Source organism: Amphiura filiformis, chromosome 15 (genome assembly GCF_039555335.1).
Source record: "Amphiura filiformis chromosome 15, Afil_fr2py, whole genome shotgun sequence".
Lineage (NCBI taxonomy): Eukaryota > Metazoa > Echinodermata > Ophiuroidea > Amphilepidida > Amphiuridae > Amphiura > Amphiura filiformis.
In genome coordinates, this window is record NC_092642.1 from 34,108,501 (window position 1) to 34,123,362 (window position 14,862).

Here is a 14,862-nt window from a genome sequence, read left to right on the forward strand (position 1 = left end):
AGGAAGGGAGCAAGAGGAAAATCCAGGGGGAGCTTCATTCAGGGCGTAGCAAGCGGGGGACAGGGTGGACGAAGTCCATGGGCCCCGAGGGTTCAGGGGCCCCGAGCACAAAGGCGAAAATAAAATGAGGGCTGATAATGGAGAGCAGGGCCGGACTTATCAATGGCCAGGTGGGCCCGGGTCCAGGGCCCCAAAATTGCCCCATGCATCTTTCTTTTAACCCCAATAACAGCATGTTTTTGGCCCAAAAAGGGCAACATTGTAAAAATTTCCGTTTCGCGCGCATTCAAATCGCAAAATTTGGGGCTATTAATTATTTCTTTTTCAAAACGTTTTAATAACATTTTTCGGGTTATACAAAAGTCATGAAAACTTGCAAGTTGCAAGTTGCAAAAAATTCCAGTACGGTATAACTTTAAAATAAATACTAATCGTATTTGGAATTTTAAAACCACTTGGAAAAAGAAAATTAAAAATCTAATAATTTTGATCCCTCATTATTTTGTTAAAGCATGCGCAATAAATTAGAAGAAACACTATAATTAAAGACAGAGATAAAAAAGATTTTATCGCGTCTGACGTCATCTGTCAATCAAATTCGAGCACGGTGTGTTTACAAGTGTCGTGATGATGACTTAGGCGATAGAAACAAATTGGTTCGATCTTTCGATCGACCATCGATGCTTGCATGGTCGATCCTTATAATTTATGAAATCAATTAATTTACTGTTGTTAATTGGGATAAAATAGTAATTTGTGCATGGAGTGATAGTAACCAATATAAATTTAGCGTTAATTCCGATTAATTAGTTAATATTCATTCATAACAACCATCGAAGCAGGATCGCCGGTCGATCCAAAGATCGAACAAATTTGTCTCTGATGCCTAATACTGAACGCGGCGGTATAACCGAGCGCCTTATTGTTAACATGGTTAATTTTGCACCTTCAAACATGCAAACCATCTCAAAAGTTAGGTCTTTATAGTAGGAAACTTTCTTTCGCGAAGGCACCATGTCAACAATGCCTAGACTGCTTTTTGCCTTGTATGGTAATTTTTCGCCATTTGCTGCTATTCCTTTTCTCCGATCAGCACCAGATCGGTCTTCCTTTTAGTTTTACGCGCTATTAACCTGTGTAAACCAATCAAGGATCGTAAGTGACAGTGACATCAGACGCGATAAAATCTTGTCTTTGTCTCTGTCTTTAATTATAGTCATTCCCAAGGTCCCCAAACTCCGCCATTGTATTCAGGATTGCTATTAGGATCAGGGTCTGGATACCAAGGTGACACCGCTGTTGCATTGTATTCCCGTAGACGTTCCATCATCCTCTTCACAATACAGGGCGTCTGGTAGCCAAGTCGTTTCTTTCCAGCGGATCTCTGGCTATGTTAAATAACCATATTTCCTTATTTCGTGGCTCTGTCGGCTTTTTGGAAGTTATGTTCGATTCCCTAGGTGGAGACCACTCGCAAAGAAACTCTGTTATCATACAAAAATGCAATCAGATACCATGATGAGTGAGGAAAAGAGCAGCTTGGATCAAGTTATCGTTACTCGCCCATATGCTCCTCGCACATAGGATCCACAACATGTTCATCTATCAGGGCACAGTTCTATAACCCCAATACATTTGTACATTCAGTGAATGACCTTTGAAAATTTGGGTACAAAAATTCATACTCTGCAATTTGAGGTTTTTTCAATTCAAGATGGCGTCCAAAATGGCCGCCAGAATAGACTATTTCCATTCAAATACACTCTAGCAACATAAAAATGATATAATAATAAAAATAGTATCGATGGAATGAATGTTTCTTAGCAACAGATATAATATGTGCCCATTTTGTTTCATCAGTATCTTTTCAATTCAAGATGGCATCCTAAATGGCTGCAAATTAATTACTTAGGGCACATCACAACGTATATAACATGACAACTGGACGGAACCGCCCAGACCCGGCGGGCAAACCGGTGGTCGAGTTTTGATTTGAACCCCTACTTGATTCCGACTGACGACGCGTCATTGTGGTAGGTGTGGTAGAATATTTTCTGCAACGCTGTGACCAATAGGTATGTCAAACCCAGCGCAAAGGGCGTTTCGCGCCCCAAAAAGGCCCTTGATTTTGACCGTTCGCAGCTCCGAAAGACACCTTTTACCGGTACACCGTCAGCCCCAAAGACCCATGTTGGGGAGCATATCCACCAAAAATTGATGATGTGCTCTCCCCAAGTTCAAATAGTTTAGAAGTTTGAATCATAAGATCATGTTTATATGGAAAAGTAGTCTATTTTGCTCAAATAAAAGGGGTCCCACAGTTAAGCAATGGGAGAAAATTGTCTTTTTTCACTTTCAACTTCAATTATTATTAAGGGAAAGTCTTTTAATTTTTGGCTCACTCTTAATTGTCTCATGTATATATTAAACTTTACTTTCCCCGATGTTTAAGGAAATCTGATGAAAGACCTCGTCGTACAGGAGCACTAAGCACAGCAAGGTGTTCCCAAAATCTCACTCGATTTACGGCGAAATACACTGACATGCACCCCGTGTCATTAAAGTAGCGTGCTATAGACGGCCCTCACTTGATAATAGTCAGTCCGATTGACTTGGCTCAAATGGTATTTTCTAGAAATACTTTGCCAGATTCTACTCTCTAAAAAGGAATCTGATTGGTTACAAAATGCCGTCGTACCGTAGGAAAAACCATACCCTCTTCAGTACAGCCCTGCTTAGTGTGTTGTGTGGTATTGTATGCATTGTGCATTGACCTCAGTGCACACACTGGAGTCCAGTATAATTTATTTAAAGAGACTTTCATAGGAAAACTTTTCCATATCGGATACTCACTAAGTTGACATAGGTCTCCAAGCATTAACTTCCAATCGCCCATTCGTAGAGCAGCTCTTCCGGTAAAGAGGGGTTCGAAATATGAAATAGGGTCGATCCCATGAAGAAGCTCCCTCCTATTAGATGCAGCATTGGAGCTGTATGAAATAAATTGATGATAATTTTTTATACAAGTTAGTCTTTTTTTGTTGTTAACATAAGCATTATCTAACTGAAACTGTTCACACAATTTTAAAAACGAAGTTCATTATACAATCAATTGAATCCCAACAAATCAAATCAACATAACTATACAGTTCGCCCTTTGAAAGGTGAGCTTTGACGTTTGTGGTGCATAAATTCTTGACTCCAGCGTGTTTTTTTGTTTTGATTTGTTTTGTTTTTGTTTTATATTTTTGAGGGGGGTCGTTTTTTCTAGTTGTGTTGTCCGGCGGTATCTGAAACGGGAGGGGTAATGACATGGCCCCTCAGCTGAACTGCATTAGTTTGCTTACATAATTGCCTTCCAAGCATCGATGCCATCTATTGGTTTTGTCATATTGATGTCTCCTCCAGCTAGGCCCGAGAGAATTGTTGGGAACCAATCAGTGACGTGCATCCACGCATGGCTAGTGGTACCTTTAATTTGATCTGGTAATAACGGACTATGAATAAATCCAACTCCATGTACACCTCCCTCAAAGAAAGTAGTTTTCGTTCCTCGCAGAGGCCAGTTATTTCCAGCATGATGCGTGGCTGCACCGTTATCTGTAAGAAAATGGTTAGTACAGAGATTTTATATAATGAGATAAGACACTCTCTACAAACTGCCTATACCATGCGGCAGTTGAAGACAGGCAATTCACAAGCGTCGTCGCCGGCCAAGTTTTACTACGATCGTGTAATGAGAAGATACCATAGAGTCCTACATAGAGATCTGAGGAAGAGACGGTCCGAATTGACCTACCTTGACCTATAATTTATCAAGGAATCACACTTTTGGGCGAAAAACGCGAATTGTACCGCTCACAAAACAAAGAGTATAAGTCCGCCCACCGCTGTCAATCATTCTAATGAACAAATAAAACAAGCTCTGGCAATGACGTAATCCTAATTATAAATGAGAAAATCACATTGTACATGTACTGTCTGCTGTACTAGATGTCTTCCAACAAGTGTCGCGGTCCTGGTTAGTAGTGCTCGGTGTTTCGGGCGCGTTCATTTTTCTTGCGGGTGGATGCATTTATATTTGCTTGTACCTTTCAACATTTCTAGTGACGATTTTGTTTTTAAAATAACCAAAATCACGAGATTTTTTTTATTCGTGTATGGAATAGGTTAATAAATGCGTATTACTTGTTGCTCGAGAAATTGTACGAAATAATGCACTTGTACTGAGATGTTGCAATGTTGATGCGTCTAACGCACTCCCCCTTCGGGACTCGTGCATTACACGCATCAACATCTTAGTAAATGTGTACATTTTACTCCAAACAAGTGATACACACTTATTTACCAAATATAACTCATTATGACTAAATGGCCTCAATTATCTGCATGGGATTGTTCATGCTTACCAGCAGAGAAGATGATGATGGTATTATCATATAGACCAGTTTCCTTCAATGTATCAGTCACATTGCGTACGCCTTCATCCAAGCAGTTTATCATACCTGCCATAGTTAGTCGTTCTTCATCAGCTATTCGGTCTTTATAAGGCTCTTTGTAGCGCTCGGGAACTTGAATAGGAGCATGTACCGCCAAATATGGCAGGTACAGGAACAAAGGCTAATGAGATCAAACAAACCAATATGTTATTATTATATAATGCATTAAACACTTATAAATTGGGGGCTCCATACTACTCTAAGCACATGTCAGTAAGGCCACGTATCCATAGGCTGTGCCCTTGTGGCATGTGCCCTTGTTCCGTGTTTACTTTTTCCCATGTGACCTGCCACACAGACAACGAACCGTAGCGGCCACTAAGCAAAACAAAGGTTCGTTGTCTGTGTGGCAGGACAAATGAAAAAAAGTAAACACGGAACAAGGGCACACGCCACAAGGGAACAGCCTATGGATACGAGGCCTAACCAAGCAGTTTCCCAAATGAAACAACAGCAAAATGCACTGACATGGAACAGCTTCCTAGATCACATGTCACAGCCCATTTGATGTGTGTAAAGCAATTGTAACAGCAATGTGAACTTTCCCGTCTAGCGTCTCGGGATTTCCTTACAACAACAAAAAACCACTCGTATACCCAATGAACATAAACACACTGACATGCTGACATTGACACATTGACATGCCATTAGATATAATAGAGTAGAGTATTGAAGTAATCCTGTGTATAATTTTGGTTCATTTTGATGGACAGATTTTTAATAATAATAAGCCATCCAATATTATAATTATTATTATTATATAATATGAAGCTTTTTCGATGATTTCTGAGTACCAAAATCAATATGTTGGTGCCATTTAGAATCCAGTCGTTTAGTGTAGTCATTTTAATCATGTTTGCCGGTGGTACAAAACAATAAACTGTGTAGCTCAATCAATTACGCCTGCTATGGTCTTACCGCTCGCAGGGGTATGCCCTTAAATTGCGCGTGTCTTTTCAGTATCAGAATATCTTCATATTATATAATAATGATAAATTCATTGCAGTAGGAGATGCTGAACAAAACCTTCATTACACCCTTCATTTTACCATTTTTATTTTAGTCCACCCAAACTTGGACAAACGAGACAAGGAAAAAACGAGCAATTGCATCTACGAAATTGGATGCCAAAATTGTGATCAGACTTATGTTGTCAAAACTTCGCGCATGTTTGGAACCAGAATGGCAGAACACAAAGCTGAAGTCAATAAGGCCACTAACAAAAAATACACCCGCTCTGAACGCAAGCTATCAGAAAAGGAACAGACTAAATCAGCAATATCTGATCATGTTGCACGGGCCAACCATGTAATAAATTGGGATGAATCAAAGATCCTTGGGCGAAAGATAAGAAGAAGGGGGAGCAAGACCTTAAACAGAGAGGAGGGCACATACTTCATGAGTCACGTTTACGACCCACTTTTAAAGCAACACCGGAAACCAGTCTCAAGTGGATCAGATGACAAGATCAGTCATTCCTGATGAAGTCCTCCGATGCGAATGACGAAATATTGTAGATAGTCTCAGATTGTAGTGAGTAATAATTCACTTGGTTTTGACAAGCAAAAAATGTCATTTCGTTTATTTAATCAACAAACCTGATGAACTTATTCAACGAAATCATTTATTTACCTTTTCCAGTTTAGCATGTCGTCTTATCACATCTTGAGCTTCTCTTGTCAATAGTTCCGTTGAGTAATGGCCAATACCGTCCCATGCTGGATTCAAACCCAGTGTAGTGTGATTATGAAGGTCAAGGCCTGATATTGTTTCATTAGGAAAACTCCATTTTCTCCAGTAAGTAAAATGATCCACTGAGGAAATGTAGGTCCCTGTAAAAATGCAAAATGTTAATTACACGCAGTTACGGCCACGGGTGAAGTGAAATCCTTATAGTTAGGTCAAAAACCTCAATTTCGTGACCACTCTCTTGCTAGTAAGGTTTGACGATTGATTTGACTTATATGAACTATTTAGAAAAAAATTAGTCCCCATGTCCGCCGCCAGTTTGAAAAATTAAGTTTTGAACCAGAACACCTATAATCATGTACAAAGACGCTTTTTCGGGAATATCGAGCACAAGGATTCCGATTTTGACATTAGTTTGACATTACGGCATCATTTTCACCCAGAAATTTAAGATGGCCGCCGGCGACATCTTGAAAAAGACTCGCTGTAGAGGAGGTGTAGCGATCCCCCAGGTGCTCTGGTTCAAAACTAAATTTTTCAATTTTTTTCTAGGTTCCAGAAAATGGACTTAATAAAGTCCATAATGAAATTACACCGTGTTAAGGCGGGTGTTAAGGGGTAGATGCTTGTGTACTGGAATTAAAACATCAGAAAAATGAGTCACAAATAGTCATATATATATAGAGAGAGAATTATCACAAAAAAGGAGAAAATGATGAATAATTTTACTTTAAAAATACAGGAAAAAAGAAGGGAAATCGGTGTTGGAAATATCTACTTTTTGTAAGTGACCCACAATGAGTGCCTATAGGGCCGTGTGTTATGAGTTGGGGGTCTCATAGGCTGGAGCCTGGACATTTGCGCAGAATATTTTGCATAAATGTTGAATTGTTTAATTACTGTAGATACCTACATAGGTAAATTATATACCAAATTAAAGCTCTTAGTGAGTGCTTCACATTGGTACCTTAACTTTTAATATAGCATGTATACTTCAAAAGTTATAGCAGCTGAACGAAAAAAATGTCAGGGTGGAGTCGGCCCATAATATGCTGGCCCATAATATGCACTTTTGTGTTAATGTTTGCTCCAGCTTATTTACATGTTGTATCTGATTTGCTTTTTTGCCCAAAATTAGTAAAATTGCCTAAATATGACAAGCCTGAATACTATTAAGTATTCTGAATGTGTAATCCTCCAAGTTTCAGGGTTTTAATTAAATTAATTAGCCAGGCTGGAGTCGGGTAACGATATGGCTGCTCGGGAAATGCCGGCTCAGGATATGCTCTTTTCCGGTGAAGTGTGCGAAAACTTATCAGGATTGTATTTCTGATTTCATATACTCTGTCAGATTTAAATATTTTTACCTACAAACATAACCTTCTTAATTTACATACATTGTCTTGGTAAAAATCCTTTTTTTTTTTTTGGGGGGGTCAGGTATTTTACATGTTCAGTGGTGCATCGTGGTAAGTTTTCTGAAGGGGCAAAGACAAACAAATTCCTGGTGGACACTGTGTTACTGTGATTTTTCAGTGTGATTATTGTGCAAAACAATGGTAATGTACACTATATTTAAGCCCAAAATTAAGGTGAAAATTTGTGTTTACCGGGCCAATTTTCAATTTCACACTATGGGGGGGGGTGAGTTAGGGGTGTTTGAAATGTTGTTTTGTGGGGGGTGGTTGAGTTAGCTAGCCAGCTCATTTCAGGTGGGGGATGGCTCACCCCCCTAACCCCCTTGGTCTTCACAATTTCAAAAGACTACATGTATTACATTTACGGTACCGGTACATAAAGTCACTTCAATGTACATCATTAAATTAGCACTGTCTTCATCTCAGTTTTTACCCAATTTTCTTTGGACCAGTACCTGTCATTTTGTACATTTTGTAATTTTGTACAAGGCTTTCCCAGGAGACAGTCATTCCAAAAGGAGTAAACTATTTTGCATATTGGGATTGACTTGCAAACATAGATCTGAAATTCTGCAAATCAGCAAAACTTATTTTAAATTTTAAATCCTGTTGAAATCCTGCTGATATCGTATACGCAAGTGCAACTTACTACATGTAATTACAAACTTCATATTTTGGACAACAAATTTCAAAATACTGTGAATAACTTGTTGTAATGTTGAATTTATGTTAAATTTATATATACATATCTTTTCTGTATTTTTAAATACTTAATTTTTCTAGACAGAACATGATTTGTTAATTTCATCAAATTCAGAGCCGTTTTTGAATGGCGCGTTTTAACCCTTGCGCAATTTGAGCACCATAACAGGTAGCAAAGTAAAACTATATATTTTCTGAAAGCTTTTGATGTGGGGAATGCAAAAATAGAGTCTGTTTTGATGTAGGGTAAGGCATTTTTAAAATAGGACCACTTGATCTTTGCCAATTTTTTTTAAATTTTTTCCCTTTATAACTTAATATATATTTCTTAGCACTGCCCCTACATCATAAATATCTGCATTTTTGGATTCCTCATACAATTTCCTTTCAGAATATGTATACTTTGCCTATAGTAGCATGTACAGGTATTGAAATAATTAATTCTAAACAAAAAATGGCGCGATTTCCCAAAAATATGCAATGTCCGGCAAAAATCCCCCAACTCAAAACACATGGCCATATACCATTAATATGTTGCTAAACGTGACACACAGGGAGAGTATAATGTATAAATTATGCCAATATTATGTTGCCTGTATCACCTTGGACTCAATTGATTCGCTAATCGGCAGTACTATAACAATATACACCAGGCACAAAAAGAAACTCGTCAGTTATATTCATCCTTGCTGTTCAATAACTTGATAATTTTGGATTATTCTGAAATATACATTTTCTTAAAGCCATATTATAACATTTTCATACAAAATAGATTAGCATTTCTTTGCCATAAATGTTAGTTTTTACTGTCAGATATATCCCCTTTTATTTTTGAGCCGAACAACTACGGCAAAGCAAAGAAAATTGGATTTTACTACCAGCGCATATGTCGCCAATACGTACCACTCCTTCGGTCATGTTATGGTACGGCCCTTTGTTGTGTAGATCACCGTCGCGCACGCCGTGTACGTACTGTGTGTTATGAACTTCGTGTATGCGTTCGACTAATAATTCCATCGTAATAATAAAACGCTGATTCAGGCGTTTTATTCAAAATCTCGGATTTTGACAAAACTACAGCACCTAGAGTCTTGATTTTTTCAGGGTATATTGGTTTAATAAAGTACAATATAATCGTGTAAAAAATTAATTTTAAAAAATCAGTGAGGGCGTCCTCCTCAGCACATGTTATAATATGGCTTTAATTGGACTTTGCTTTCTCATTTGACACCCTGTTCGTGAAAAACGATCAAGAATTGACCAAGATATGCGCCTCCAAAGCTTCAAACCCCTAAATCAAAAGTTGCATTTTCAACGATTTTCAATGGGAACGCATCGTTGTTTTGCACACAAGCACCACGGGCCAATCAATAAAGCACACAGTGTAACAGGCACAATTGAATCGTTAAAATTGCAACTTTTCATTTTGGGGTTTGAGAGTTTGGAGACGCATATCTTGGTCAATTCTTGCTCAATGTTCACGAACAGGGTGTCAAATGAGAAAGAAAAGTCGAATTAACAAAATGTATATTTCAGAATAATCCAAAATTATCAAGTTATTGAACAGCAAGAATGAATATAACTGACGAGTTTCTTTTTGTGCCTGGTGTATATATCATACCATAGAATGTTTCAAACCCTCGATTGGTTGGCAAGCATTCTTCCTTATAAAACCCCAGATGCCACTTGCCAACTGCATGTGTAGAGTATCCGACGTCTTGTAATTCCTCTGCTAATGTGACCTCGTCTGATGGGAGACAAGATGGCTGCGCTATAGTGATCACGTGGTGCTGTAAACCATATCGTATCTGATTACAAATTGCATAAGAATAAGAAACCCGTCATACTTCTGGGCCGCCGAGTGCGAATATCTCTTTATTTTGGAAGGTTCGTCTTTGTTTTAAATTTTGGGGCGTTTTTCCAAAATTTGATATTTTTGGTGATATTTCAAAAGAGCAACATGCCAAAACTCTTTGGGCACATAGTTTGTTATTGTTATTGCAGTTCTTTTCCACATACCTACGTTACCATTCGCTTTGGTGACTTACTAATATTATTTATTTTGTGACTGCAATTTGGCGTTTGCAATCCGTTTTAAGCTTATCATGATATTAATGTGAATATCTAGTCACGCTCCTTTTAGAATTTTTACCTGATTGTCGGCTTTTGCAGGCAACAGAATGCAGATTGGCTCACGATAGATGTCGTATTCCTCACCATCATCCGCACAGTTTCCACCTCGATGCACGTGGGCACAGATTTTCGTCAGCTCTCAAGCGAGCAGTTATTGTCTCCACTACAGTCTTTGATTACACTACACGGTTCAATGACGGTTAAGTCCATAGTATCGAAGAGCTGTGGAGCTTCTAGCTGAAAATGGGCCTCTTTGATTGGTTTTTGTTGAAACCTCAAGTGTTCCCTTCATCCAATCAGATTTTTTTATATCAAACGAAAGCTAACACTTCCCCCTAAAAATACTTTTCGTCACTAGGTCAACAGATACCGCAATTTTATGTTATAGCAAGGCGAATGTGGTAAATCTGTTAAAAACTACCTGTCCAAGCACATTTTTGACCACAATGTAGGTTTTAAAAGTCAAAACCGCAAGTGTTCCTTTACAATATTTGTCAAATTTTATGTCATTAAATGAAAAAGCACACTTATATTGTCCATATTCTAGCGTCATTAGAATGAGCAATGGCCAATTCAAATCTTGTGTAAAAAGTTACTATTTTTCGTCTGTTTTGTCATACGGTTGTAAATTCAATGAACGATGACTTTGCTAAAAAGCGCTTACAAATTGATGTGCTGTGTTATCAGTTACAAAATCCGTGAAAACTTGTGTTGGATTACCGATTTTTCACGGCAATCAATCACGAAGTTTTGTGTCCTAGCATGCCTAGGTGACAAGTGTTAAATCAACAAGCAATTTAGTATCGATTAAATTAAAGATTCCCTTTTATTTATTGTCACAACCGATAGCTCTAAAAACTTGAGCCAATTCCAAACTTTTTACATCATACATGTACCCAATTTTTATGGTAGGCCATACAGTATCCATTTAAGGCGTGTATTTAAGGCCCGGGGGGTACTCAAGTTTGGTTTTGGTAGGGACGTGCCGCTGAGATTTTGGAAGTGGACCCATAAATATACCAATTTTTCAAGAAATTTGGACCCATTGATATACCAAAAGTCGAAATTTTCGGCCGAATTTAACCAAAATTGTCTTAGTTTTTTGGGAAAATTTTGAAAATTTTGGCTAGATTAAGGAAAAATTGGGCTGTTTTCCGAAAAAATTGAGACAATTTTGAAAAAAGGACCCATTCATATACCAAAATAGGCTTTGAAAAGGGGGTCATTGATATACCAGAAGGCTGAAAATGCTACCCATGTTTGCGGCACGTCCCCGTATGGTCATTTGTACTCAGTACCCCCGGGGATTTAAGGCATCCCTTATCTCAAAATCATACTACCGACATATGGGTTTTGTTAGAACGGGTCATAAATGATGAGCTTATTTCCAAACCGTCCCCATGTGTCTCATTTACTTGTGTGATACAATCACAATTACTTTGACAAGTTTGACATTACAACAATGAGTTGTACCATCAACAAGCCATTATTTACCATAACAATGCTGCATAACAATATACAGACTATTGTTCTCATCTGGGAAACAAAGGCCTCACACAGTATTATCACTGTGCATCCATCCACTGTTTGCTTTGTAATGGTGCATCAAACTGAAATTATAATACATATAGCGTCACAACCCATTGCAATATTGCACAGGTAAAGCAGAAACATAGGTTTGTGGACTTAACACGGTTTGGAAATAAGGTCTTCAAATATTTTTTATAATACCGGATAGCGTCCAGTCATAAGTCCTGCTCTTGATGGCGTACACACAGGATCCACATAGTAGTTATCAATATGTGACCGTACAGCACGAATGAGCCGTAAATGTCCTCAATTGTATTCTGAGTTACAGTGTAAAATGGGCATGAAGGTCGTATTCATAGGTACCTCAATTTGGTGCTACGTGTACCTCATTTAATGAGATACACGTAGCACCAAATTGAAATACCTATGAATATGACCTTCATGCCCATTTTACACTGTAACTCAGAATACAATTGAGGACATTTACGGCTCATTCGTGCTGTACGGTCACATATGACTCCTTGAGAGGCTAGTTGGTCAATATTGGGTGTTCGTATAGCTGATTCGTGCAGTTTGGCGTTATAGCCCACGTCATTGTAGCCCAAATCGTCAGCAAAAATAAATACAATATGAGGAGGTTGCTTTCCTATCACACCACCTTTATAATTGGTATCGATGTAATCTATGTGCGTTGATTTCAGGATAATATATATGGTCGAAAGTAAAGCGGTAAGAATTGCAAGTCTCAAATATACAATTGACATCATGGACCTCCTTCTATTCCCATTGGCGTCAACTTTAATTAGCCTGTTGACTCGAGTTCAAAAATCACTTTTCTTAGCAATCGCCGCAAATTTGTTTCCGTTACGTAGTAAAACTATAACGTGTCGAACTAACTACATATGAATAGGACCTACATGAAGTAGAATAACATGCATGAACTTGAACTCTAGGCCTAATGTGCAATGAGCTGTAAATGAGTGACGGAATTCCTTTGAAAGGAAATCGGATGGCGTAATGGCATGTAATAATAATAATAGGAGACATTTATTAATGGAAGGTGCACTCATTTTTTGCATGCAAAGGCGACATCTAGTCTTAAAGGGAATATTATGGCAAATCATTTTTCCCTCGGTATTGGCTACGGGCCTATCACCGGCCCGAACCCGAAGTTAATGAAGAATGCAGCTGGAAATTTAATTATGGGTTTATTACTCAGAAAATCACTATTGCAAATGAGAAACATGTAATAATGACTTAGGCACTTTAGTTATGAGGGTGACGATATAATCTCAAGAACGACTAACTCATTCAAAACCATCATTTTGCATTTAGGTTTTTAAGCAACCTACAGTGATCAAATTTTTAGCACTTTTATTTAAAATTCATGGTGTGCTACAGGTCCAGATTGACACATTCTGTGTCTGTATCACACCCATGATACCCATAAAGCTTATGTAACTCGCCAGCCAGAAACTCTAGAAATATGCAGAAGCCTAAGGGACCGTTCACAAACACTTGTAAGGGGGGGCCTGAGGTAAAATTTTTATCGCGAACATTTTCGCCCCTCCCCCTTTACAGGTCTCAAACATTTCAGCCCCCCCCTTTTTGACATGAAAATTATGGGTCAACCCCATAGAAAAGCATACAAACTAAATTTTCCCGGAAAAAATTGTGGTCATTTTCTTCAGCCCCCCCCCCCCTTAGGAGGGTCAACATTTTCAGCCCCCCCCTGTTGGCATTAGCCCCCCCCCCTTACAAGTGTTTGTGAACGGTCCCTAAGTACCCGGTATGTAAAAAGAACCATTTGATTGTATCCTTGAAATCCAAAAAGGCCTTCCGGGGGAACATGTACCCGTAAAGTCATTTGTGTTAAAGCCATATTATAACACTTTTCAAACAAAATAGATTAGCATTTCTTTGCCATAAAATGTTAGCTTTTACTGTCAGATCAGATAGATCCCCTTTTATATTTGAGCCGAACAACTACGGCAAAGCAAAAGAAAATTGGAATTTACTACCAGCGCACACTGTCGCCAATACGTACCACTCCTTCGGTCATGTTGTGGTACGACCCTTTGTTGTGTATATCGCCGTCCCGCACGCCGTGTACGTACTGTGTGTTATGAACATCGTGTATGCGGTCGACTAATAATTCCATCGTAATAATAAAGCGCCGGTTCCGGCGTTTTATTCAAAATCTCGGATTTTGACAAAACTACAGCACCTAGAGTCTTGATTTTTGCAGGGTATATTGGTTTAATAAAGTACAATTTAATCGTGTAAAAAAGGGAATTTTAAAAATTCATTGAGGGCGTCTTCCTCAGCAAATGTTATAATATGGCTTTAAGTGCTCCTGCAATCTTGTTTGTAAAAGTGTAATTTTAAATGTTAAACGTGAATATGTTAATTTGAATGATCAACAATTCAAATTCAAATTACGTATATCATATTCCACCACAAAAAAATCGCGAAAGAAATGTTCGTGAACGATCTTTCACTAATAGGTTAATTGAAAAGCTAGATTATGAACTTCAAGAAGATATGTACACGAGTTTGCCGAAGTGAAGAAAAACTTAAGAGGAAATATACAAATACAAAGTTAATGGTAGTATTGTGAGATCAAGAGAAAGGTATTATGATGAAGGAGAAAAAGCTTGAAATATTTTTTTAATTTGGAAAAAAAGAAATGTTTCAAATAAGGGAATTGATGAAATACTTGTTATAATGTCTTCAAAACAAAATCAAAAGACATTCGTGGCGAAATCAAACTCTATTATGAAGACCTTTTCTCAAGTAAACAAGATGGTGAAAGTTATGAAGATATTGAGGAATATTTCAATCAAATTGAAATTTCAAAGCTTTCTCCACAACAGCAAGAGCTTTATGAA

At 38.1% G+C, this 14,862-nt stretch overlaps 1 protein-coding gene across 1 annotated transcript; it reads right to left on the bottom strand.

Moving 5' to 3' along the window:
• Positions 1-381: 381 nt before the first annotated feature.
• Positions 382-12,232, bottom strand: LOC140171546 (arylsulfatase I-like). The gene is made up of 7 exons (XM_072194817.1): positions 12,173-12,232; positions 9,930-10,116; positions 6,132-6,331; positions 4,410-4,620; positions 3,348-3,600; positions 2,854-2,990; positions 382-1,484 (listed from the first exon to the last, which is right to left on the bottom strand). The coding sequence occupies exons 1-7, from the start codon at positions 12,188-12,190 to the stop codon at positions 1,336-1,338; spliced, it is 1,155 nt and encodes a 384-aa protein (XP_072050918.1). The 5' UTR covers positions 12,191-12,232; the 3' UTR covers positions 382-1,335.
• Between the last annotated feature and the right edge of the window lie 2,630 nt (positions 12,233-14,862).